At 38.7% G+C, this 23,128-nt stretch overlaps 1 protein-coding gene across 3 annotated transcripts; it reads right to left on the bottom strand.

Annotated features, from left to right (window-relative positions):
• Positions 1 to 6,147: 6,147 nt before the first annotated feature.
• Positions 6,148 to 23,128, bottom strand: odad2 (outer dynein arm docking complex subunit 2). Of its 3 annotated transcripts, none has more exons than XM_087845922.1 (21): positions 22,866 to 23,128; positions 22,389 to 22,546; positions 21,834 to 22,038; positions 21,605 to 21,711; positions 19,325 to 19,461; positions 19,003 to 19,116; positions 17,666 to 17,796; positions 17,065 to 17,196; positions 16,789 to 16,920; positions 16,508 to 16,661; positions 15,961 to 16,107; positions 15,411 to 15,620; positions 14,290 to 14,523; positions 12,200 to 12,310; positions 11,933 to 12,087; positions 9,439 to 9,619; positions 9,285 to 9,346; positions 8,532 to 8,646; positions 7,559 to 7,747; positions 7,128 to 7,349; positions 6,148 to 6,506 (listed from the first exon to the last, which is right to left on the bottom strand). In XM_087845922.1, the coding sequence occupies exons 1-21, from the start codon at positions 23,087 to 23,089 to the stop codon at positions 6,381 to 6,383; spliced, it is 3,246 nt and encodes a 1,081-aa protein (XP_087702048.1). In that variant the 5' UTR covers positions 23,090 to 23,128; the 3' UTR covers positions 6,148 to 6,380. The 3 variants fall into 3 exon arrangements, with proteins under 3 accessions (XP_087702048.1, XP_087702047.1, XP_087702049.1); XM_087845921.1 differs by having other exon boundaries at positions 21,605 to 21,715; positions 21,835 to 22,038; XM_087845923.1 differs by having other exon boundaries at positions 17,666 to 17,793; positions 21,605 to 21,715; positions 21,835 to 22,038.

Here is a 23,128-nt window from a genome sequence, read left to right as displayed (position 1 = left end):
TAGAATAAATTTTCACGAAGCAAAGAGAAATTTAAACACAATGAATAATATAAAAGCTAGGAGTAATCTGGACAAATGTACAACTGATGACACAGTAAGTGCTGTGAAATCACTTGTGGGTCAGTTGTTCGACAACATTACACCGGAGCAGTGGGACGAGTTTCTGTTAGGTCGCTCAGACAAGGTCACCACACAACAGCTCTCTAAATTTGTGGCAAACATTGTGACCCTGTGCTCGCAGTCGACAGCGGCAAACCAGGGGTCTTCCCAGGCCACCCCTGCACCGGACGTCTCCTCTGCCACTGCTGGCAGAAAAACAGTCAAGCGAACGAAGACTGCACGTGGTTGGGGGTTAAAGAAAAAACTCAAAAACCTGTGGATGCGCTGTAGGCGTCAGTCAAGTTCTGTCAGCTCCGCAGACAGAGTTGAAAGCGCCGTAGAAAATCCATTCAATGTAACACCTTCTAACGTTCCTAAGAATTACGCCGTAAACTCAGTCATTGACGGTGTGATTTCACAGGCCGAAAAAGCAGCACATCTCTCTGCTCAAAATTACAAGAAAGAAATGTTTGACAAACTCTGGCCTGAGCTGGAGTCTAAAGAAGTAGAAATCGCAGAAAATGTGGAAACTGTCATTTTCTCTGACATCTGTAAGGAGCTTGCTATTCCAGAGCATGCTGTTTTCTCTGCCATGCTTTTAGACGAAAAACACCAAGAAACAATCATTTCTACATTCAAAAGACACCTGGTTCCATCTTATGGATATACATCTAGTCCTGTAAAAGCAGAAACTCGCTCTGTGGTAAAAGCTCCAACCCCACAGAAATCCCCTGTTAAACATGAAAGCGTGCCGGCTGAAAACAACTCTGAGGATAAAATATGGCTGAGCAAACTTATTCAAACTGTGTTTTCAGAGTTTGCTAAAATATCAGTGTCCCCCTCTTCCGATTCTCTGCATGAACGTTTGTTGGAGAAGGTCTGGGCTGAAATCCAGAACATTAAAGTGCCTTTAGGCCCAGAAGTGCTGGAAAAGGTTGCCAAGGACATTTTCAGTGATCTAAATGAAAAATTAACCGCTTTAGACGAATCACTGATTGACACCACAGTTTTTTGTGTGTTCAAACAACACCTATTGGCATTAACAGACACGTGTCAAGTTGGATCACGTGAAAAAGAAGAAAAATACAAACTTTCTGTGGAACTCTGCAATGGGGACATGGTTAGGTGTGCTTTTGATAAGGTAGGCATTTTCATGCCCCCAGACAGGATTAAAGCCATCCAAAACAGATTTACCACTGTAGTCTGGACAGAACTCAAAGACGAATGTGTTAAAGTTCCATTGGAGAACTTTAAAAACCTCAGCAAGATGGTTTACAAATCTCTTTGCAAAAAGTATGAAACGCCAGAGAACGTTCTCACGTTCATGCAGTTACAATACCCAATAGTTGATGAAACAATCGTGAACGTGTTCAAAAACGAAATCGCAAACTTATCTAAGAAACCAGGTTCCGTCCGCCAATTATTATCATCTGCGCGCAATTATTTCTGGAGCAAAAGATACAATAAGGTTTCTGCAATGTAGGGAAATCAACTGAAAAACATTTCTTAAAAACTAATTGGAGCCATTTTTAAAATCATAATGGCTCTTTAATTAATTGGATCATTTATGAAACTCCGCGGACCGATCGCGACAGATGGCCGTCCCCTCACTGAGCCTGGTTCTGTCGGAGGTTTCTTTCTCTTAAAAGAAAGTTTTTCCTCCCCACTGTCGCCGAGTGCTTGCTCAGAGGGGTGTGTCTGCTGGGGTTTTCTTTTTAACACTGGAAGGTACCAAACCTTACAGTAATACATTGTAAGGTTACCTTACAATGTATTACTGTAAGGAAACCTTACAGTGTGAAAAGACCATCATTTACTTTCCCTTACAGGTTGAAGTGAACTGAATTGAACAGAAAACATAACTAATTCAGCGCTTCAAGTTAATGTCAATAAAATGTTTACATTTCATGCCCTGATTTCTGTTTGATTTCATTGTCTGTGAGTTGAACAAATTCATTCATACCAACTTTGTGTTTCATTTAAATGTGTAACCTATTTTTAAACCTTTCAAAAATCGGAACACGGCAGAATACTGTTAAATAAAGCAGAATGTGATATTTTGTATCTTGACTTATTTCAAAACATACATAGATTTATGTGTGGAAGAAGACAATGTAGCATTTTTTAAAGGAGAGAAAAGAAAAGAGCCAGCTGAGTCTATTATTGTTACCAGACAAGAATATAACTGCACCAAATTTTGAAAGATTAAATACAAGAAATTTTAATCTTTTGACAAAGTGATTAAGTGAAACATTTTGGATTTACTCAGTTTCGAACGATGAGATTTTCTGAAATGTAGATATATTTAAAATAAATACATTTTTAAAATAGACATTGAACAGGATACACTTCCTTTTCAACATCACACCCACCTTCAGAAGGCATGTGACGCTCCTTATTGGCCCACAGTTTTCACTGATCGATGTCTCAGGCCAAAGGGTTGAGCGATGAACCATAACGGCTCTGTAAGCACGTTCACTTATTCAACCTGAACTAAACTGAGAGCAAATTTTGGCTTTTAGGGAGAGGTGAAAGAGATACCTGTAAAGGAAAGGGGAGATGTTGATTCAAAGCAGAAAAATATGAACAAATGAGATCTTCAAAGTTAAAGAAACGCAAGCTGATGAATGATTCAAATGAGTTTTTATCCCAATGATCTTGTTTAATTGGTTGTTAAAAGTCAGAATTGTGATTTAAATCATAATTCAATTCATCTCCCAGCTCTATGATTAATTACTGCTATAGGATTATTAAAAGTATACTCATCACTTCTCGTAGCACAACAATAAACTGTGAAAAATGAATGAATGAAAATTTGTGGTCTCAAAAAATCACCTGTTAGGACGTTAAACATTGTTGAGCTCGATATGGCCAATTTGTTTGTGTTGAGCTTATTCGTTGGTCATTTGGTGACAGGAGGGCTCTGTGTGAACCTGTGATGACAAAAGTGCTGAAATTAAATTGTGCATTTTTATTTTACTGTGAATGACAAACAGGAAGTTGGTACATGCAAGAATGAAATGTCCCCAGTAAATAGAACAGAACTGCCCTTTTGTCACGGTACTGGCTTAACCATCATACACCCTCTCTGTGCTGTGTGTGTTTCCTCCGTGCTCTCCGTATTTTCAAGTTCTGTTCCCAGTTCTGTTTTCTATCTTCATGGTTTGAGTTTCATGTTTGAGTTTTTGGTTTTGTTTTCTGTATTAGTGTAAGAGTTTTCCAGCAATAAAGCTGCCGTTTTGAGTTCACTCCCCATGTACAAGTCCTGGTGACACCTTTACTGTCATTGTACATGTACAACGAAATTGAGGATGCTTCACACCAACTGCAGGAATAAAATATTCATTGTAAGACAGCAGCAATTTAAAAAACAAAAACAGAAATGTATACAAAAGGAGAGAGGAGCACACATTTCACTGTACGGTCTAGTCCAACGTAAGATCACTAAGTTAGGACAACTTAGTCATTGCAAGTACACAGTAATAAGAATAACCCGATTAATCTCAGTGTGAAATACCAATTGTATACCCACTAAACATCAAGTGCTAATAAATTGAAAGAAAACATTTTTTTCTTACACAAATTAAATGCAACTAGATCACATGATGTTTTTTTCTCATATTTCTAGTTCAACAGTGCAAATATAATTCAAAAAGAATTAACAACACTTCTTGTAATGGAGTTAAAATCTGTCTGATCATTTTCCTGATAACAGTTAAATTGACATTCATTGATTACACAGTAGTGAGGAGTAGATTTCTTCAAAGTTGATGTCTTTCTAAAAGTGGTGTAACTAAGTTACATAATCCATTATATATAATGATTATATGGTATAATATAATCTTCAATGCCCTGTACCAACACAGAGCAGAGCAGCTACTCCAACAGAGGTCGATTATCTTGTTAATAATTTTACCTCCTCACTACGTATGACTGGTGAGTAGAGCTACAACAGCAACTCATAAAAGATCACTAAAGTGAAATTACACAAGATGAAAAATGACAATATATGAATTTGCCATGAATTCATTATCATGTGAGCCCTTAAATGAAAGTCTTTCTTTGAGTCTGCTTTTCCTGAGCTGTAAAGGACTCAGTCTCACCTGTAGCTCCAGGTCTTATGAACCTGTAGATGTCAGTGTGGTGCTGTGCTGCATTTCTCCTTTTAACTCACTCTCACTGTAATGTAACATAATTTAATCTAACCTCAAGGTCATGTTCCACAAACATTTTCTTTGTAATACAGATCACTATGAACACCTTAAAGGATATTACTGTATATCTGACACGTAAAATATCAGAAGGAGGGAAGAAAATCCTCGGATTTGTCACAGTGTCCCCTTGTCTCTCCTGTGGAACAAGTGGGTATATTTTACAGAAGGAGTGCTGAGACATACATCAGAGGGTGTCAAGTAAATTTGCAAAGGAAACAATTACAACTTGATCTTTGGCCACGAGGGTCGTAAGAAAAAAAGTTAATAATACTAGTAGTTTAAAACACTGGTTTCTCTGATTAATTTAAATTCCAAACATTAAAAAATCATGCTGATAGACTTTACCTAAAGCAGACCGTAAGGTTTGATGCATCATTAAAGTGCAGCTTTACAAACAAAACAACAGAAGCACTCGTGCAGACTCAATACGCACAAATATAGAATAGATTAGAATAAAATAGCCCTTTAGTGTCATTGTACATGTACAACGAATTTCTGAGTGCTCCACACTAACTGTGACAGAATAAAATATAAATTAGTACACAGCCTGAATAAGTAGCAAACAACAGAAATATATACAGTCAAGAGAGATATATACAAAAATAAGAGAAAAGCCCACATTAGAGAACATCATATTCATTGATGTGCAAAGGTATGCGTGAGGAAATTAACATAAATAAAGTTGTTAATGGTAACACACAAGCACTTCTGTACACAAGTGCAAACTAACCTGCATTCACATCGGAGGGCAATTTGGGGTTAGTATCTTGCCTAGGGATACTCGACATGCAGACTGGGGAAGCCAAGGATCGAACCACCGACCTCCCGATCAATAGCTGATCTGCTCTACCACCTGAGCCACAGCCATTCCTGTGAGGAATTCGTGCAGACAGCAGATCAATTATGAGTACAGTGGATAAATAAATGTTATGTGACTCGTGTGCATCAATGCAGTAAACTTCCAATTCTATTCTATTCAACTTGTAATTTCTAGTTAAATGCTGAAATCTGTCCTGACAAGAGAAGCACCTTTGAGCTTTCATCATTAACATTGCGCTAATTCCGTGCAACAAAAGCACAGAAACAAAACACCCAAGTAGTATTTTTAAGTTCCAACCTGTGTCACCATTTATGACATTTAGTTTTCTATATGGGGTTACAAGTGAGAATAAAGAGCCATGCAAACTCGGTCCAGTTCATTCAAAATTGTATACGTGTTTGTCTTCTACATCATCCCTGTCCTGAGTCTCAGTAACGCGGCTCCATTCCTGCTGCAGTAAATCACTGTGAGCGCAGTTACCTTGTCCCGGCTCCCTCCTGAGTCTGAAATACTACTCAGAGTTGCCAGCTTGTGAAAACCCCCTTTGGCTGGTATTTAGTCCTTCCGTTTGGAACATAACACTGCAAAGCAATATTATAACTAGTCATTAATGAAGCCTGAGTAATTATAAATAAGTAGATTATCTTCAAACTGGAAGAGTTGGCTGGATTTGTACAAAGTGAAATGGTTGGCAATGAACAGATGCAAGGATATCACTGTTATAGCCTCATGCAATAAAGAGGATGTATGCTGTATCACAAGACACAATAAGATGACTGATCAAGTTTTTTCACTACCTCATCGATACGAGGCATTTTGTAGAGGGTCTTGCAGCTGTGGCAGTTGTTTGACTTCAAATGACAACGTTAATATCCACATTTAACTTTCAACTTCTTTTTTTTAAAATCGGTCCTAATACTCTGTTGTAGGCATCTGGACTGTAAAGTAGGAGCTCAGGATTAAAGTTCCCTGCTGAAATTGAAACAAGAAAGCCAACAAATATACACTCATCGATCAAGGTAAAGCAGTTTATTTGAAACCAACAGACAGAATATATCTGAAAGACAGTTCAGTGAACAATTTCGTTATTAGAGCAGAAAGTGTAGGATTTTTTTTTCTAACAATTAAATGGTCCAAACTAAATTTGATAAGCCTGGAAAAACACAGTTCTTTAAAGTAACACATTACATAACTGCGCTGATCATTTTTGTATAGTCCCTCTTGCATATCCAGGGGTGTTGCTGTGATCAGTTTCTAAAAGTGAATAACTCAGCATTCCTGTTAGCCATGTACAGTAGTCGGATGCTGCGCACACAGCCGGCAGCAGCTTCCTGAAGCTCCTCGTCATCGGATCCCATCATGTGGATCAGTGGCTGTGGAAGTATACAGGACAGAGCTGACAACCAGCGGAAGAATGTATTCCCAACAAATCTCATTTACTAAAGAGTGTTTCTCAAAACTGAATTAAAACACCAGAAACACATCACATTTCAAAGCATGAGATGCATTATAATACACCAGTCCACACATCAGTGTGGTTAGCAAGGAAGCAGAGGCAAGGCATTCCTAGGATTTTCCCAGAAAAACCAGAAGATGAAGTGAGCCAGCCTGTGGGTGAAAAAGCTGTGAACTTACAGAATAAGTCCAGTTAAAATCTAAAAAACTGCTGTTCTTCTACTTATAACCACATTATTTTGCAGAAAAAGACAAAAGCAGTCTGCTCAGTGTCGAGGAGTGTGTGTGAAACATTAGTGTTTTATGTGATTAAAATCCAAATATACATCATGGAGTAGTGTTGCAACTCTTAACTGGTACATTAATAAGAGCAAACATAGACACAGATTTAAAAAGTATTTCTTAAATTGGCACATTCTTACCACCCATTAAAAAAAATCTAATAAAAATGTAAGTCTAAATGGAGGAAACAAAAAAGCAGTTTGAATGTGACTGAATTTTGGAGTCAGATATCTAGGTACCACAGCACTGTAACTGACCTGAACTACTTCTTTTTCATGCATGGTAATACAGTTGTTGGGATTCCTTGACAGCTGATACAGGGCCATGGCTGTGCTCCGCTGGACCGAGCCTTCTTTCGACTTAAGGTTACGCACAAGTGGTGCCACAGCTCCAGCCTCACCAAATGATGCCCTATTGCTGCCCCACATGCAGCACTGTGCGATGGCATCAGCAAGATGGTGACGGAGCCTGTCATGAGTCTGGAGAGAAATAAGACGCTACTGAATCCCGGAGAGCATTTTTTACATTGCCCAGAACAAGTTGTGTCTACTAATGCACCCCTCATTCGCTGGATTCATACAGCAGTGAGTGATTAAAGAGCACCTAAACTCAGCATAAAGACGGTATATGAATACAGACAACAACACTACAACCCTGTTGTTTTTCTCCAGCAGTGAGGTGTTCTTACTGTGTTAGTCAGCTTGGCCAGCGATGGGACGACCCCGAAATCAGTGAGGATTGCCAGATTCTCCTCATCTTTGGCTATTTTGCAGATGGCAGCACAAATACTTGCCAGCACCTCATTGTTTGTTGAGCTCAGCAATTTAACAATCAGTTGGAATCCACCGATGAGCGAGCGTGCAGTTTCTCCTGCATCCTAGAGTCAAAAAGTCTGTTATTAGCTGCAAAGGAACACAGAAGATGATCAAGAGGGGAGCAGTCCTAAGAATCCAGTCCAGTGGATCCAGTGAATAAGTACTAACAACCTGTTTCCAGAAAATATCAGGATGCCTTTTATAATGTAAATAAAAACAGAATGAATTTACAATTTAATTTTCATTATTATCGATCTATCGATCTATCAACTTTCAAATCACTGAAGTGGACTCTGACAAACAACACGAGTAACTGATGCTTAAATTATTTTCTGTGTTAAAGCTCAATTTAGCTGGAATCTACACTGGTCCAAAATATGGATTGGCCTTGCTAACCACACAACTTAGCATAACCTTGTTCAAATATTGGCACACAATAACAACACAAAAATGTCCAAAATGCTGAGCCAGAGGTTTAAAGGTGGTAGTCCACTGGGTTTGGACACAGTGGGTACATCAATATTTAATTTACAGCATACCATAAGTTTATATGTTTTCTATGCTTTTAACATACCACGGTTACAAATGAATATAATGTTATTCTGTGCATGGTTGCTCTGTCCTCTGAGCTACAGCCACCCCAGCTGTGTGCCTCTGGAGCTGGTAGCATGTTCAGAGAAGATTTTCAGCTGGGAAATCAGAAGCCATGCCACAGGATATTTACTCAGTCTGGCAAAAACACTGCAGAACTCTTTGATTCACAGGATAAATATGTGCTTCACTTCACACAAACAGGAGACACAAAAGACCCAGTTTTAAGTCACAGACAACTAAAGAAAAACATACCTCTGCATTTTCAATGCATGCACAAAGAGCCCAAGCAGCACTAGACTGAACATCTGCACTGGGGTTTTTTAGCAGCGACCACACCAGACGGATTCCATCGAGCTGGTCAATGATTCTGACGAGAGAGAAAGACGTGGAAGTGTTGTGAGAAAAGAGGGAATGAAAGACGGAATGAACAAACAAATAAACAATTGTAAACACATTTTGCCCACTGTGTGAAACTCTCCACAGTAACTGGCTATATTTTATCATACTGACAATTTTTTATTGGGCTTTTTATCCCAAACACATGTAATGGGTTCATTGTTATTTAGCACTAATAGATAACTAACAACGTGAATTCTGACATTAAGTTGTATTTAGGTTTAGGTATGTTAGTCTGACCAGCTCAGCTCCTAACAGTGACCGCAGGCCTATAGTAAAACTAGGAATTAAACCACAACCACATTTAACACAGCAGGTACAATAAACAAAGCTTTTAAAATCTGTCATTAAGCCGGAGATAAAAGGGTAACCTACCTGCATAATTACAAATGTAAAAAACAGGAGATTTCTTGAAGCATCAATTCATGACCAGTTAATGATACTGTGTTTAGATCCTAGACTTGATGTCATTCTTTTGTAAAACTGTATGACCGTATTGTCGAGAATATGTGAGTGTGTGAATATATGAGACAGACACATCACATTTTAACAGGCAGTTTGTCTTGTGTAAATTGTACTTGTGATGTACAGAAAGAGACAGAGACTTACACCATGTTATCCTTATTTGTTGCACAGGCACCCACTGCTTTGGTAACATTCACAAGCAGCGCCTGGTTAGATTACAGGAAGATGAATCGGTAAAGGATCAAGTTGTAAACATGGCATCACCCTTAATGCAAAAATAGAGAACAAATCTAGATACCTGGTTTGGGCTTGTGAGCAACTTAACTAGTGGTTTGATGCCTCCAAACTCACGGATGGCAGCCTTGTTAGCAGGTATCTGGGCAAATTCCCCCAGGGCTCCCACTACATTGACCAAGACTTCTTCGGGTTGATCAGTTAGTAGATTCACCAAGATCTCCAAGGCTTTGTACTCTTGAAACCTTTAAGGAAAGAAGACAAAACTGGGGTTATATGATATCACTTAGAATAATTTAGCAATTAATTATATTAACCAAAGAATGTAAAACAACACTAAGAGTTTAGTAATGTTTACCAGGTTGTGCTAGACTGGGAACTGTAAACATTTGTGCTATCATTGGTAGCAAAAATATACATAGGTGGAAAGTCAGGGGATGAATAAAGTACTTCTTATCTCACTTTTTAATCCATTCAATAGTCTAAACCATGTCTGGACCACGGTGTGAAGTGGTTTGAACAACAGACTGATGACTATCACTATGTCTAGAACCCCATGCAGGGCATACTACTCAAACGTAGCATTGACTTAGTTGCATCTGCAAGCCACACTGCAACCCACCTCTACTCCCCTTCTCCTTTTATGTCATTTCTGACTAAATCCAGCATGAAATACTAGGAAAATACATGCATATCCACAATGGGAAGAAAGCCAAGTCAAAAATAAATGTAAAATGTCAACAGCCAGCACACTGTGTGGCTCCAGTTTTGCCTTTTAACTGCACCATGGAATCAATGTGTGTATTATCATTAATCAAGAAAATGGCTAATATGTGCTGCTGTCCAGACAATGTAAATCATCAGTCACAGAAAAGAAAAAAACATCCTGTTGTTTGCAGTGGGCCACAGGGTCTCATTTGACCATGAACTTAATGACGGAAAAGAGAAGAAAGTCAACTTCCCTCTCAATACTCCTGTAACAAAACATATTCAAAAATGATTGTCATTTCAGTACGCCACTCAGCCTGTGACTGATTCTGAAATGAGCAAATGCCCCTAAAACCCTGTTACCATTAACGGCCTTTCCTTTTTGACAGTAATGGCTCTGTCGCTTCATTCCAAACTTTTGCCTGACCTAGACATTTCAACCTCCTAAGACCCGCACTCCTCTACGGCATGCATTTTTAATTTCTCTTTGATATTTGGTCACATTAGGGCCTTATTTTTGTTTTTAAGAAAAATAAGAGCCACATATGAGGATATTCGTTTAAAATTTTGATATAACAGTAGCAGTATAATGTCCTCATAAGTGGATATCAGGTCTATTTTGGTCTAAATAACCCAAAATGTGATGTCCAAATATGTGGACGCCAGGTCCTAGGAGGTTAGTGATAGTGATAAGCCTGAGAGAGTACGAAAAAACGGATCCACTGACACATTCAAGTGGGCATTAAAAACATTTGCTGTGCATCACGCTGGTTTCCTCCCGAAGAGGTGGCCAATTTACCTTCATTCATATCCAGCTGTGCATGTCATCCAAAAAACAAAATATAACACAACACACACGGGAACCAAACCACAAAATGAGAGAATGCTGTCAACCTTTGTGACAAGTTAAAGTTAGAGTGAGGACAACCAAAGTGTTTTTTAGTCTTTGTAGTGTCACTAAATGTGCTTTACATAAGATTAATGGCATCATTTCTTCTCCCATGGAGGTTATGTTTGTGAAAGTGTTGTGTGTGCATGCATGCATGTCATTCTTTCTGTAAACACTAAAATTGTTTTTATAATCCTTTTAAAAATGTCTAAGGCTGTAGAGTGGGGTCATGTTTACTATCCATTAAAGTTTGGCTAACATCCTCCGAGGTCTCAAAGGTTGAGTTGATAATTAATTGGTCAAAAATTGGTATATAGCTTCAAGTGTAGTGTGTATTGTCAACAAAGAGAAAGTACCGTACAAAGACCTATTTAAAACTATGTTTGTTACTGCCATTTTTTGTATGATAACAGCATATAAGAGATTCTAAATATCACATTACTTTGGACCTCTCACCTCTCTTTCAAGGTCAAATGTTCATAAAATGTCTTTTATGTTGTAAACTGCTTAAAATTCTACTGCCATTGTTTGTAGTGGAAACATTTAGGAAGTGATACTGGCATATGGGAATTCTAAATATCACTTTACAGTTTTCATCCAAATATTATGTAACATTTGACCTCTGACCTCACTTTCAAAGAACAAAGAAAACGATAGGATTATATACAAAATACAATACTGTTTCCTTGAAAGTAAATACTGCCCAGAGAGTGAGTTGCCTTGGCTGAGGTTTGCACTGTCTGAGCGCTTCTTCTGTTATTATTATTATTATTATTATTATTATTATTATTATTATTATTATTATTATTATTATTATTATCGGTAGCTGGATAACTGTTTTATAGTGTGACAATTCATTAAGTGAGGTAGAGACTCTATACTGACAGCAAGTTTTATATTCTCTTTTAAAATCTGTGTGTGTTAATGAGTGGTACCGCTGTGCTGTCTGAGGTATTCATACTTAGTTACATTCTCCTGGCTTATGGAACACTTCCATATTGCTCCGGTAGCAGCAGCCAGAAGTTGCTTGTTGCCTGCTTTATGCAGCAGTGAGACCAGTGGCTGCAGACCTTTATACTTGCGCACCAGGTCACGGGTTTGCTTATCCTCTGCACACTGCAGAGCAAAAAGAGAGAAGTGAGAGCTATGTTAACACTGTTATAGAACTCTTTTAGTCCACATCCTTTATTCTCCAATGGATCCAAGACACAGACAAGAAACAAGGTACCTTAAAGATAGCACTGGCACAGTGCATTTGTAGCTCATCGTTGTCACTGCTTAGGTTTCTGACCAAATCTTTGATCATGCCTAAAGTCTGAATGTCAGTCCTGTAGCTCTCCTGTAGTGACACAAGAATAAACAGATCACATAACCATGAATGAACCATGAGGTGCTGTAGGGTTAGGCTCAGTGTGTCTCAGGCAGCAGCAAAGAGTGAAGGCCATGGAGGACCAATTGGTGGCTATTGAGGCTGGCGACTGAGTCCCAGCCTCCCAGTCTCCTCTCTAGTGGGGAAGGAGCCTGAACTAGTGTGTGAGGTTGAGAGATACTGGCTAGATATAGCCTCAACTCAACACATGGCTTGGGACCAGTCTCCTAAAGAAGGACTGGACTCTGTTCTAGTCTAGAGTTGCCTTCAATGGGAGGTGGTGGGCTGCGGTGGGCATCCTTGAATTAGAGTTTTAATCAGTGGACAAGAGCGTTTGATCCCTGCACCTGCAAGCCAGGGAATAGGTCCTGGATGTTGTTTGCGCTTGGAGTACCCAGTGTACCCAGAGTATCCACCCTTCTTGGAGTTGCTGGGTGGTGTGCTCGACAGTGCTCTGTCTGGAGCCTCTGTTTTCCTACTAGGAGACTTCCACACTCATATGGGCAACAATAGTAAAACCAAATGGTGTTCTGTTATTGGACCTGCACTATATTGCCAAATGTATTTACTCATCTATCCAAATCACTGAATGTAGGTGTTCCAATCACTTCTGTGGTCACAGGTATATAAAATCAAGCACTTAGGAATGCACACTGTTTCTATGGGTTGCTCTCAGGAGCTCAGTGAATTCCAGCGTTGCACTGTGATAGGATGCCACCTGTGCAACAAGTCCAGCCATGAATACTTCCTAGCTACTAGACAGCCGACAGTCAACTATTAGTGGTATTAGCTCAAGAACAGTGCATGGAGAGCTTCATGGATTTGTTTTTCATGGCAGAGGAGCTCCAATTAAGCCTTACATCTATAAGTGCAATGCAAAGTGTTGGATGCAATGTTGTAAAGCATGCCACCGCTGGAGTGAAAAATCATGCTTCTCTGGCTGGAAGAGTCTGGTTTGGTGGTTGCCAGGAGAGTGATACTTGTGTAACTGCACTGTGCCAAGTGTAAAGTTTGGTGGATGGTGTGTGGTTGTTTTTCAGGACTTGGGATTTGCCCCTTAGTTCCAGTAGAAGGAATTTAAAAATTTTCAGCATACCAAAGTATTTCTGACAAATTCATGCTTCCAACTTTGTGGGGAGAGTTAAGGAAAGAATGACAATAAGTCAGAATTGTTTTGTGCTCATCCAGTGCTCTCCTATGTTACACATTTTGTTCATAACCTTTAAGCACAGAATTTGTATGAACAACCAAGCATCGGAAAGTTACGGTTCGTGGCACCCAGTATCTCATGTGGTCTTGTTGGCTGCAGGCGGTGGTCTCCAGCTCACACTGGAGCAATTCACAGTCGAGCATGAACCAGTGAATATGAGAATTAACTCCTACACGTCTAAAGCCATGGCCATCAGCAGAAATAGGGTAAATATTTTGACCCCTCCAGATAAGGGGCTCGTTGCTGCCCCAAGTGGAGGGATTCTTGTTCCCTTGATTGAGGGAAGACAGGAGCAGAAGTTGACAAATAGATTGCGGCTGCTGTACTCGTCCGTCGTGGTCAAGAGAAAGCTAAATGTGAAAGCAAAGCTGTCGATTTACCGGTCAATTTACGTCCCTACCCTCACCTATGGTCACAAGCTTTGAAACTAGTAGAAAACCAGCAGAAACTATAAACTAAACATTTTTAAACAACAACAAAGAAAATGTAAATAAGAAAGTTAACTCTCAAAATAAATTTAATTTTCTTTTAAAAGTTTTTTAAAGTTTAAATGAAATAAAAATAAAAACTAATTAGAAAATGCAAAACTATTATCAGTTGTATAAATTTATTTACAATAAAAAAGAAAGGGAAATTACTGGCATTGTCATTTAATAAAAATGATTTGCAGTATTTGTTCTAACACTTTGAATAGATGTTTTAATTTGACAACTTGTTGTCAATCCTAGGCCCCTCTCACCTCTGATGCACATTCCTGTAGGGTGCCAACCACTGGAATAAGCATTTTCTGAAGTGGAGACTTGAGCAGGCGTCCCAGCAGAGGGATACCCCCAGCCTTCCGAATGGCCTTCTTGTTCTTGGTGCTCCTGCTGCAGCTCCATAATGCTAAAGCCCCACAACAGGCCACCTCTATATCCTCCTCCTGGCTGGGAGTGAGGCTGGCTAAATTAGGAAGGCAGTCCAGCAGCTTTACCTGATTGGCGATATAGACACCCCAAAACTTACATGTATATAAACACACAGATGAAGCTGTGTGCAGACAAGCAAACACACTCTGTATTTAATCTGATATTCTCTACATATAAGATCTGTGAGCCTAACACAAATTCAAGAACTAAACTCAAAAAATTTATTTGCTACATTTGGGTAATAATTGATGGTTCCAGATGGAAATAGCTCCTTTTTGGTCATGATGGGTGGGATTAAAGTTCTGTTACTAGAACGTTTCATGCAGAGAGAATTAAAACAACAGAGAAGCCAGGAGTAGAAAACTGTCAGGATAGATGTTGATGCTGAAAAGCCCAGTGTGACCATTTAAAGCCATTATTCTGTGTTCATTTGATTTGGGGCTGAACAAAATAAACAAGACATGGTAGCTAAATTAGGAGGGCAGTCCAGTCAAAGATCCCTCCATCAATAATCACGAATGCAGGTCAGAGGATGTAGAAGACATTCTATCTGGTACCCAGCACCCACTTTCTAATTTAAAAAAAAATTGATGACCACTATCAGGCATCTACTGTGTGAAAAGGGAACATAATTCTTTACTTCAAGGAAGCCAAAACAACAACAAAAAAACCCTTTGAACTATGTTAATATATGGATTTCATCAGAATAAAACAGAGTTTTTCTCAAAGCTTTCAAGTTTTCTGAGGTTATTACAAAAAAATACTACATCATAAACAAGCTGACCTGTGTTTTCAAGGAAAATCTGCCACTGTTGGACATTTTTCATTATTACCAGTACAGAAAAATCAGGCTGAAATCTGCAGTGTTTTTCCTGCTGCATTCCTCACCATGGGATTGTAGAGCTTGAGCATGTCACACTCTGAACTTACATTTTACTGTGCTTACACTCACCAGTTTATTGATACCACCATATAACCTGACATTTCTTCTTGCTCTGCGGAACTTGGCCACGTTAGCGATGGTCTCGGCAGCTAAGGCCTTCAGTTCCTTGACTGGTGAGTCCAGGATCTTCACTATGCTCTGCACGCCTCTCATGTCAACAATAACCCGACGGATTTGCGAGTTGTGGCTGATGGTTCTCAGTATTTTTAGAGATCCGATCTAATCACAAGAAAACACATTAATATTAAATATAACCAGTTAAAAATTATGTTTGTTTTATGATAAAGAAACTTATGCACACAAGAGGTCTCTAGTAGCCAAAAAAGTAGCTAAACTTTCCACTAAACGTAGATAAAATGTTGCAGTACAACCCAGTTGAAAAGCACCCACCCACACATCTCATTAGGAATGCTATAGAATAATTGCTACCCCATTTTTTAAACAGCATGCTTTCTACCTTGCACTCATGTTTCTAAAACTAAAACACAAGCTGGCACACATGGCCAGCTCTGTTCATGCCAGCAGGCCGTGCAGGTCCAACTTTGTCATGGCTACTCACTTTACATTTGTGTTCATCTGTATCCAGCAAGTTAAGGAGGACTTTAAGGCCACCTGTGTCCTGGATAGCCATTTGGCATGACTCCTGCATCAAATTAAAGTCCATCATGGCACAAAGAGTGTCAACAGTGACTATCTGGTCACCATCCTGAAACAATGATTTCAAACACAAATGAATTAAAAAGTAGGAGAGGAGGAAATAACATTAAGAATTCTCCATTCTCTCATATTGCTCTTCCCTCTTACTCTGTTGTTTCTTTTCATAATGCTACACATGCTGGAGCTGTTTCATTAATGCCACAGCCTTGTACTTTAAGTGTTTAGCGTTGTGCTGGTTAACACTGATAGAAAAAAAAATGATTTGCTGAATTCCTGGTGTTCAGTTTGGCTCATGGTAGGTTTCAGCATCTAATGGTAATAATATTATAAAATGACTACTGGGCAAACTATAAATAACTGTGCTGTGTGGCATCCAGACACACACACACACAAAGATGTTTTTGTGAAATCTGAGTTTGCTTCTGTTGTGCAGAGTGAACTTATCATACCTTGAGATACCTAACCAGTTTCTGGATTTGCCAGTATTCAGAGGGCAGGTCTGTGTTAGTCTCTGGATGGCGATATGGCTGCTCCTCTTCCTCTTCACTCTCAGTGGAGCTCTCACTGAAAAGTTCTCCTGGCAGGGCTCCTGCTGATGTCTTCCTAAAATACACAAGAGCAACTTCTGCCTTTTTAATTAGGCATACAATCAAAACCCTATATGTCTAACCTCTTGGTTGAATTTACCCCAATTGCAGATCTGGAGGAAACTCTTCAAAGGAAAACTTACAGTTTCTGGGAAGACACGTGTCCAGGTGAAGAAGATGCAGATAATTCTGCTTTCATCTTGCTCTTGGCTCTTTGTCTTAGATTTCTGTGCTCATCTTCAGAACTCTTAAGGGGTTTATTTTCCTCTGTTTTACTATAATGAGGTGAAATAAGAGTCATTATAGCTGCTTCATGGCTACAATCAGATCCCTTGCACTTCTAACCTCTGCTTAGTTTAGTTTACCCCAGCTGCAGTGCAAGAAGGAACCCTTGTAGGTTTTGACAAAAGAGATCTTACCGTTTTTGGGAGGACATGTGTCCAGGTGAAGAAGATGCAGAGAATTCTGCTTTTATTTTGCTCTTGGCTCCTTGTCTAAGACTTTTTTCCTCCTCTTCAGAACTCTTATGGCCTTTATTTTCCTCTGTTTTACTGCAATGATGTGAAATAAGACTCATTATTCCTACTTCTATTTTGAGATGGTGATTTTTCTGGCATAATCATTATTTAACAATTCAGGACAGGGTTCAGCATTTTTTAAGCAATTAAGATTAAAAAGATCAATTTCTCCTCAGATGGGTACAAATATCCTGAGGTAAAGCTGCAACAGCTCAGTCCGTGCTAGATCTATTTATCAATCAAAGACCAAATGTGATAGATCTTTTGGGGATTCTTTTCTCATACTTATTCCTAAGTTTTGTGTTTAGCAGAGAGCAAAGAGGGTTTCCCTTGAATTTCTAAACCATATAACCATGTTTTTATAACATCTGACTGCTAGCAGATACACTAAACACATGCATTAAAGACTTGGCATCATGGTCATCAAAGTTCATCTGCTCTTCAAGAAGAATACCTGCGATGAATATTCAGAACAATTTTTAAGTGAGGAATCATCACATACCCACATGTAGATAAGATACCACTTGGTCTTGGTTCATATATGTTCCTACGTGTTGTGTGCAGCTCAAGCTGTAGTTGCTCATTCATAGTCTTTTCCTTTTTCGTTGATCGTTCTTGAACTGCAGAAGCCTGCTGGTAAGGGGGAAAGTGAGAAGTTGAAGAATGAGTGTAAATACCTCTTCCAATTTGCAACAAAACAAGCGAAATTTGACTGTAAAGTGCTTTTTAATCTGACTGTAAATTTCTCAAATTATTGCTTATATTAAAAAAAGCTATTCTGATTAAGCTGATTAGCATTTCTTTGACTTCTTGTCAATCAGCGTGCTGTATTTTCCATCCATTTTTGCAACTCTATGTCTGACAAAGTCTTGGTCATGCCACTCAAGGAAGACTCATATAAAAACCACGAAAGAGTAAAAAGTTATAATTAAAAACACAAAATTGACATAAGAGCCCTTACTCAACAATATATGGACTTATTTATTTGGGCTTGTGTATGAGCTAGAGCCAAGCATGCCCAATAGCTTTTTTCATTGGCTTGTGTTTTATAAAACACAAAGTGCTATTGGAAACATATGTCAATATACAAACCCACAGTTTGACTTTACTAGGCTAACCAACTTTCTCCAATTCTGCTATATGAGAAATGGACAAATTCGTACTTGTCTGCCTGGAACTCAAAAGTACTACAGGAAATTAGCCCTGTTGTTCTCAGCCAACTTTGGTGGTTTCTCCCATTGATACGTGGGGACGTCTAGTCCATATGCGGCACAGATGTTTCCTATACACAATGTCTCTGTGCTGTCCTTTTTTTGCTTTTAGCCTTTATTTGGACAGATGCAGTGAAGGAAGACAGGAAAGCAGGGAGAGAGAGAGAGGGGTCGGACTCAAATCCTTCTTCCTGATCTACAATCCAGGATACTCACTCCGTGTTTCATCCTTGTGACTCTGACATTCACTAATCCTTACTCTCCCTCTTTCACGGACTTCAGGTGGAGACCTCAATGCACTGTAAGGAGTTTTTTATGTCTTGGCATCAATGCCACCTATCACCTCCTGTGGCCAGCTTATTATTCCATCAATACATATGCCCTATCCGCATATGATCTTATTCCTGCTGTTCAGTTTGCTTTTCAGCACCTTTTTTACAGAATCCCAACTCTGTGTACAAATATGAATCCCACAGCATCAGTAATAAAATCACAGGATTACAGAGAAGATTCATAAGACAAAGAGGCATTTGAGAACCCACACACTTTTGCTTAGAGAGTTACAATTCACAGCAAAAAAAAGACACACCTTAATGTGTTTATGTTAATTGCTATTATTCTACTCTACCTGGTTTATTTTCTCAGCAAAATGTGGAGATCTGCTTTTCAGAAGTGTTACCAGGTCTTCATAAGTATCACTTGTTCGCTCATATCCATTCTCCTCCCCCTCCTGTTTTATGCCCTGTGAAAACAAAGGTAAATTAACTATTTTTTATTCCAAAAACCACAATTTATTGTCAGCTGTTGTTAGTTAAAGTTACAGTTGAGCTGAGGTTAGAACATGTCTGAAAGCTTGTGTGAAAATGAAATGATTATGTTTTATGTCATATTTACATAGAAATATAAAAGATCACAATGTGGACCACAGTGCCTTTCACTTCTAGTCTTACCCCATTGAGGAAACTCCCAGCAGTGCTACAGGTAATGTAGAGGGTTTCAGTGTCACAGGGCTCAATCACAAGGTAGCAAATGTCACCCTGCACCTGTCTCCACAGGGGGGCACGATAGCCATTTGAAAATTCAAAGTCTAAAAACAAAAACAAGAAAGCCAACTTAATAACTTTGGAAATGGTTAAAGGTACCGTCAGTTGATTTTCGAGTTTATTTCACAGAAAAAAAGAATTCAGCTTCAAGCCTCATCTCCTGAACTCAAGTCAGGGTTCATACGCATTTTTGAGCATCAAATTTAAGCACTTTTTAAGCACTTTCAAGGTCCTTTTTCAAGCTTTTCCAGCACATTACCAAAAAAAAAAAGAATGCATGTTTCACTTTGCATCACCTCAGTAAGACCATGAAAAAATTAAAACAAACCATCTTAGGTCGACTTCAATGTACTTTGTGCCTCTTGTTAAAACAGAGAAAAATGCACCACACAAAAATACTGAAAAAGAAAATGGTTTCCTTATATGCATATAGTATACAAGCTCAAACACATTTCTCTTAAAAATTAAGATATGCAAATGTAAACAAATGAACGTGTTAGAGATATTCATCTCCACTTGAAAAAAACAACAACCCCACAAAACAAGAAAACTGCACCAAACACCACAATAATACACAGCAAGGCCAAATTAATAAGTCTCTTATCAGGTATTGATGCTTCTTTCCTATGTGACACAAAAATAGGAGACAGATGTTTGTTTTTTTAAGCACCCATGCCCAGAAAAATGGCGGCAAAAGGGAGGAGATCACGTTTAATCGATTATAACAAGAGGTCAGAAATATAAGTGCCGATGTGAGTAGTGTCCATACAAACCTCCGAATCTCAGCCAGAAAATCATGTAAACCATTTCAACAACAACCAAACAAAGCGAAGATACCAAGCAGTTAAAAGAGCAGTTATGTTACCATGAATCTGTGGACAGGTAATATCCATATTTTGATTTATGATTTTCTGGAGTTAAACGTGTTACCTGGTGTTTAAATAAATTAGGTGAAGGGAAATAAAAAAGCCCATTTTTCTATGTTTGAGTTACAGTAACTTTGACATAGTAACATCTGCAATACACCTCTGATGACATCTCAAAAGCGTTTATTTTATTTTGATACCAAAACTGTTTACAGAGAGCTTGTAATTGCAGAGAAATACCCCACTTTTTTGGTCATTTCATTTTTGAACAGAAAGCTCAGAAAACCCCTGGAGGCCTAACAGGTTAAAGTTAATTCCCAATAAAACCAACTGTGAGATGTTTGACTACATTTGCTGTCTGTATTATCTTTAAAGTCATAAATGATCACCTTTAAAGTGTTTGTGCTGATAATACCATGTACAGTAAGACAGGCATGGAGAACAGCACTGATGGGAGAGGCTTTGAACAGATGACACACTCAGTTCAATTCAACATATAAGACTTTAAGAATGCACAAGCATCTACCTAAAATCTATTTATTTAGTCTATCATCTGTGATATAATTATGTAAAATTATAATGTGTTGTTCATCTCCCTTAAACAAACAGGCAGCCTTAAAGTATAAAATTATATATATATATATATATATATATATATATATATATATATATATATATATATATATATATATATATATATATATATATTAATACATTAAAACACTTACATTTCTCTGCTGTCTTGCTCATAGGGCAAGACAGCAGAGATTGTCTGTCTGTCTGTCTGATTGTTGAGGTTTTCTCTGTATTATTTTAGGTGCTTAGCTTACAAAATAAAGGTGATGGTTGTGATTTTGCACTATATAAATAATTTTGAATTAAAGTAAAAACATAGTGTGTAACAATTTTCTTTTTACGCAAACAGTAGTTGAACCACACCGGCTTGTGCAGCCATCATGGGGCACAGTCTAAATTTCATGTTTTTGATGTTTCATACAGTAGCTAATCTACTGACATCTAACAGTGCAGCATGATATCATTGGTTATGATGTCTATAGTTATACTTGCAATATAAATTGTATTTGAATGGGGTTTTTTGTTTGTTTGCTTTTTCTGTAGAATAGAATAAAATGTGTCATTATGTGTGCATGCTGCTAAATGCAATGCAATGAAGCAAAATACCTGAGCTGAAAAATGACTTTGTAAACTGGAATCTGTCTCTCATGTCTTTGAGAGCAGCAGAACACAGCTTTTATGCAGCATTAGAGTTAACAGTGACTGCTTTCCTCGTATTCCAGTAAAATGTGGAACTGATTCAAACCTGATGTGTATCGCAGTGACTTCAACAGCCCTTTATCCCCTCCACCGCAGAACACTTGAAGGATTTCCACTTCATTCTTCACTGCTTTGGGGTTCAGCCTTACTTGTCTTTTGTGAATATTAAGGAAAACAAAACAATAATTCATTAGTAGTTACTTTTTTCAATATGCTTCCTAGTCCAATCAAATGTGCTTGAACATGTCTAAATGGAAATATTGTCGAGCACTCACTCTGATATGTCTTTAAGAAGCTTGTCAAGGATCTGTTTGTCCATGTCTTGAAACAACTGAAACAGTTTGACCTTGACCTCCAAGTCCTTAGATAAGCCTTCCTCCTTCGTCCTGTCTACCACACTTACTGCATCGTCATGGGCTTCTATCGCCAGGTCAGAGGAAAAGCTCCTACCAAGAATCTTAACCAGGGGCTCTCTGTTTTCTGAACAACAAAAGAGGGGAGGTTTAGCGATTCAAATTCAAATGCTATGAGCTGGATTCATTCTGAACTATAAAAACAGCTGGCTTTGACTGTACTTTGTTTCTTTTCAAAACTAAGCTAATATTATCTCTCCATAACAAATCCACTGGCAGTATGAAATAAGTATTACTATATTCATCATGTGTCCATCTGTTAAAGAAATATATATTAGTTCAGAGAAAGAATTACCAATGGCGGCATAATTGGATGGTTGTACAGAGTAACAAGGAGGACAAACACATTAAGTTCGTGGGTTATGGAGGAATGCCGGTGGTTGGACTGCTTGGGATGCAAATTCGACTCAAATTTACCTTCTAGACATGCCCGAACCTCCACCAACTTCTTATCATCTGCCAGATGAAGTAGTTTAGAGAGCTGGCTGAAGCTGCGTACATAAACAGTCGGTGGAGAGAGCTGCAGCAGTGGATGGCCCTCACTATCTCTTTCGTGGGACTGAACATCTGAATCACTGAGTAGGAAATAAAACAACAGAAACTTTAATTGTCTGAAATGCTTAATGGAGATCTGAGTCTTTGTTTTTGTACTTTTCCAGGTTCATACTATGAGACACAAAGGAAACCACACACTTAAAGTAGAGCAGACATTCTGATGAAATACAGTGGAACGTTCTCAATCTTACTGAAGCTGAAAAACAAATTAATTACAGTCCACATGCAGCTTTGAGTATGTCTAAGGTAAAAACATTTGGACACCATGGTGACAGCAAATCCTGCACAGACACATAATACTGAGAGCCAACCAGCTGCCTGCTTCATGATTAGACCAACCTGATGTCGTAGTCTGTTTTGAAATCAGACGCCACTAAAGTGGTATTCCACTGGAGTGGCTCCTCAAACACATGTTCAGCTTCCTGTGGGTGTTGGGAACTAAAGTGCTCCACTAAGTGCAGGATTTCTTTCAACAAGGATTCATTCATTGGTGTGGATGCCAGCTTTGCAGTACTGGAGCTGACCATGGTCCACTGGGCAGCCCTGGTCAGTGATATCCCCATCGCTGTGTCTGGGATACTCTAAAACGTAACATTAACAAA

This window comes from Neolamprologus brichardi, chromosome 9 (assembly GCF_056152115.1).
Source record: "Neolamprologus brichardi isolate AB-2024 chromosome 9, ASM5615211v1, whole genome shotgun sequence".
Taxonomy (NCBI): Eukaryota; Metazoa; Chordata; class Actinopteri; order Cichliformes; family Cichlidae; genus Neolamprologus; species Neolamprologus brichardi.
This window is presented reverse-complemented; position numbering and strand designations above follow the sequence as displayed.

Excerpts from the sequence above, each read along its gene's own strand:
- odad2 (XM_087845921.1), bottom strand. The coding sequence starts at position 23,089 with ATGGGGATATCACTGACCAGGGCTGCCCAGTGGACCATGGTCAGCTCC. Across the intron at positions 9,347-9,438 it reads TGCTCACAAGCCCAAACCAG|GCGCTGCTTGTGAATGTTAC; the intron begins GTATCTAGATTT and ends TAATCTAACCAG. Across the intron at positions 7,350-7,558 it reads TGGCCAAGCTGACTAACACA|ACTCATGACAGGCTCCGTCA; the intron begins GTAAGAACACCT and ends ATTTCTCTCCAG.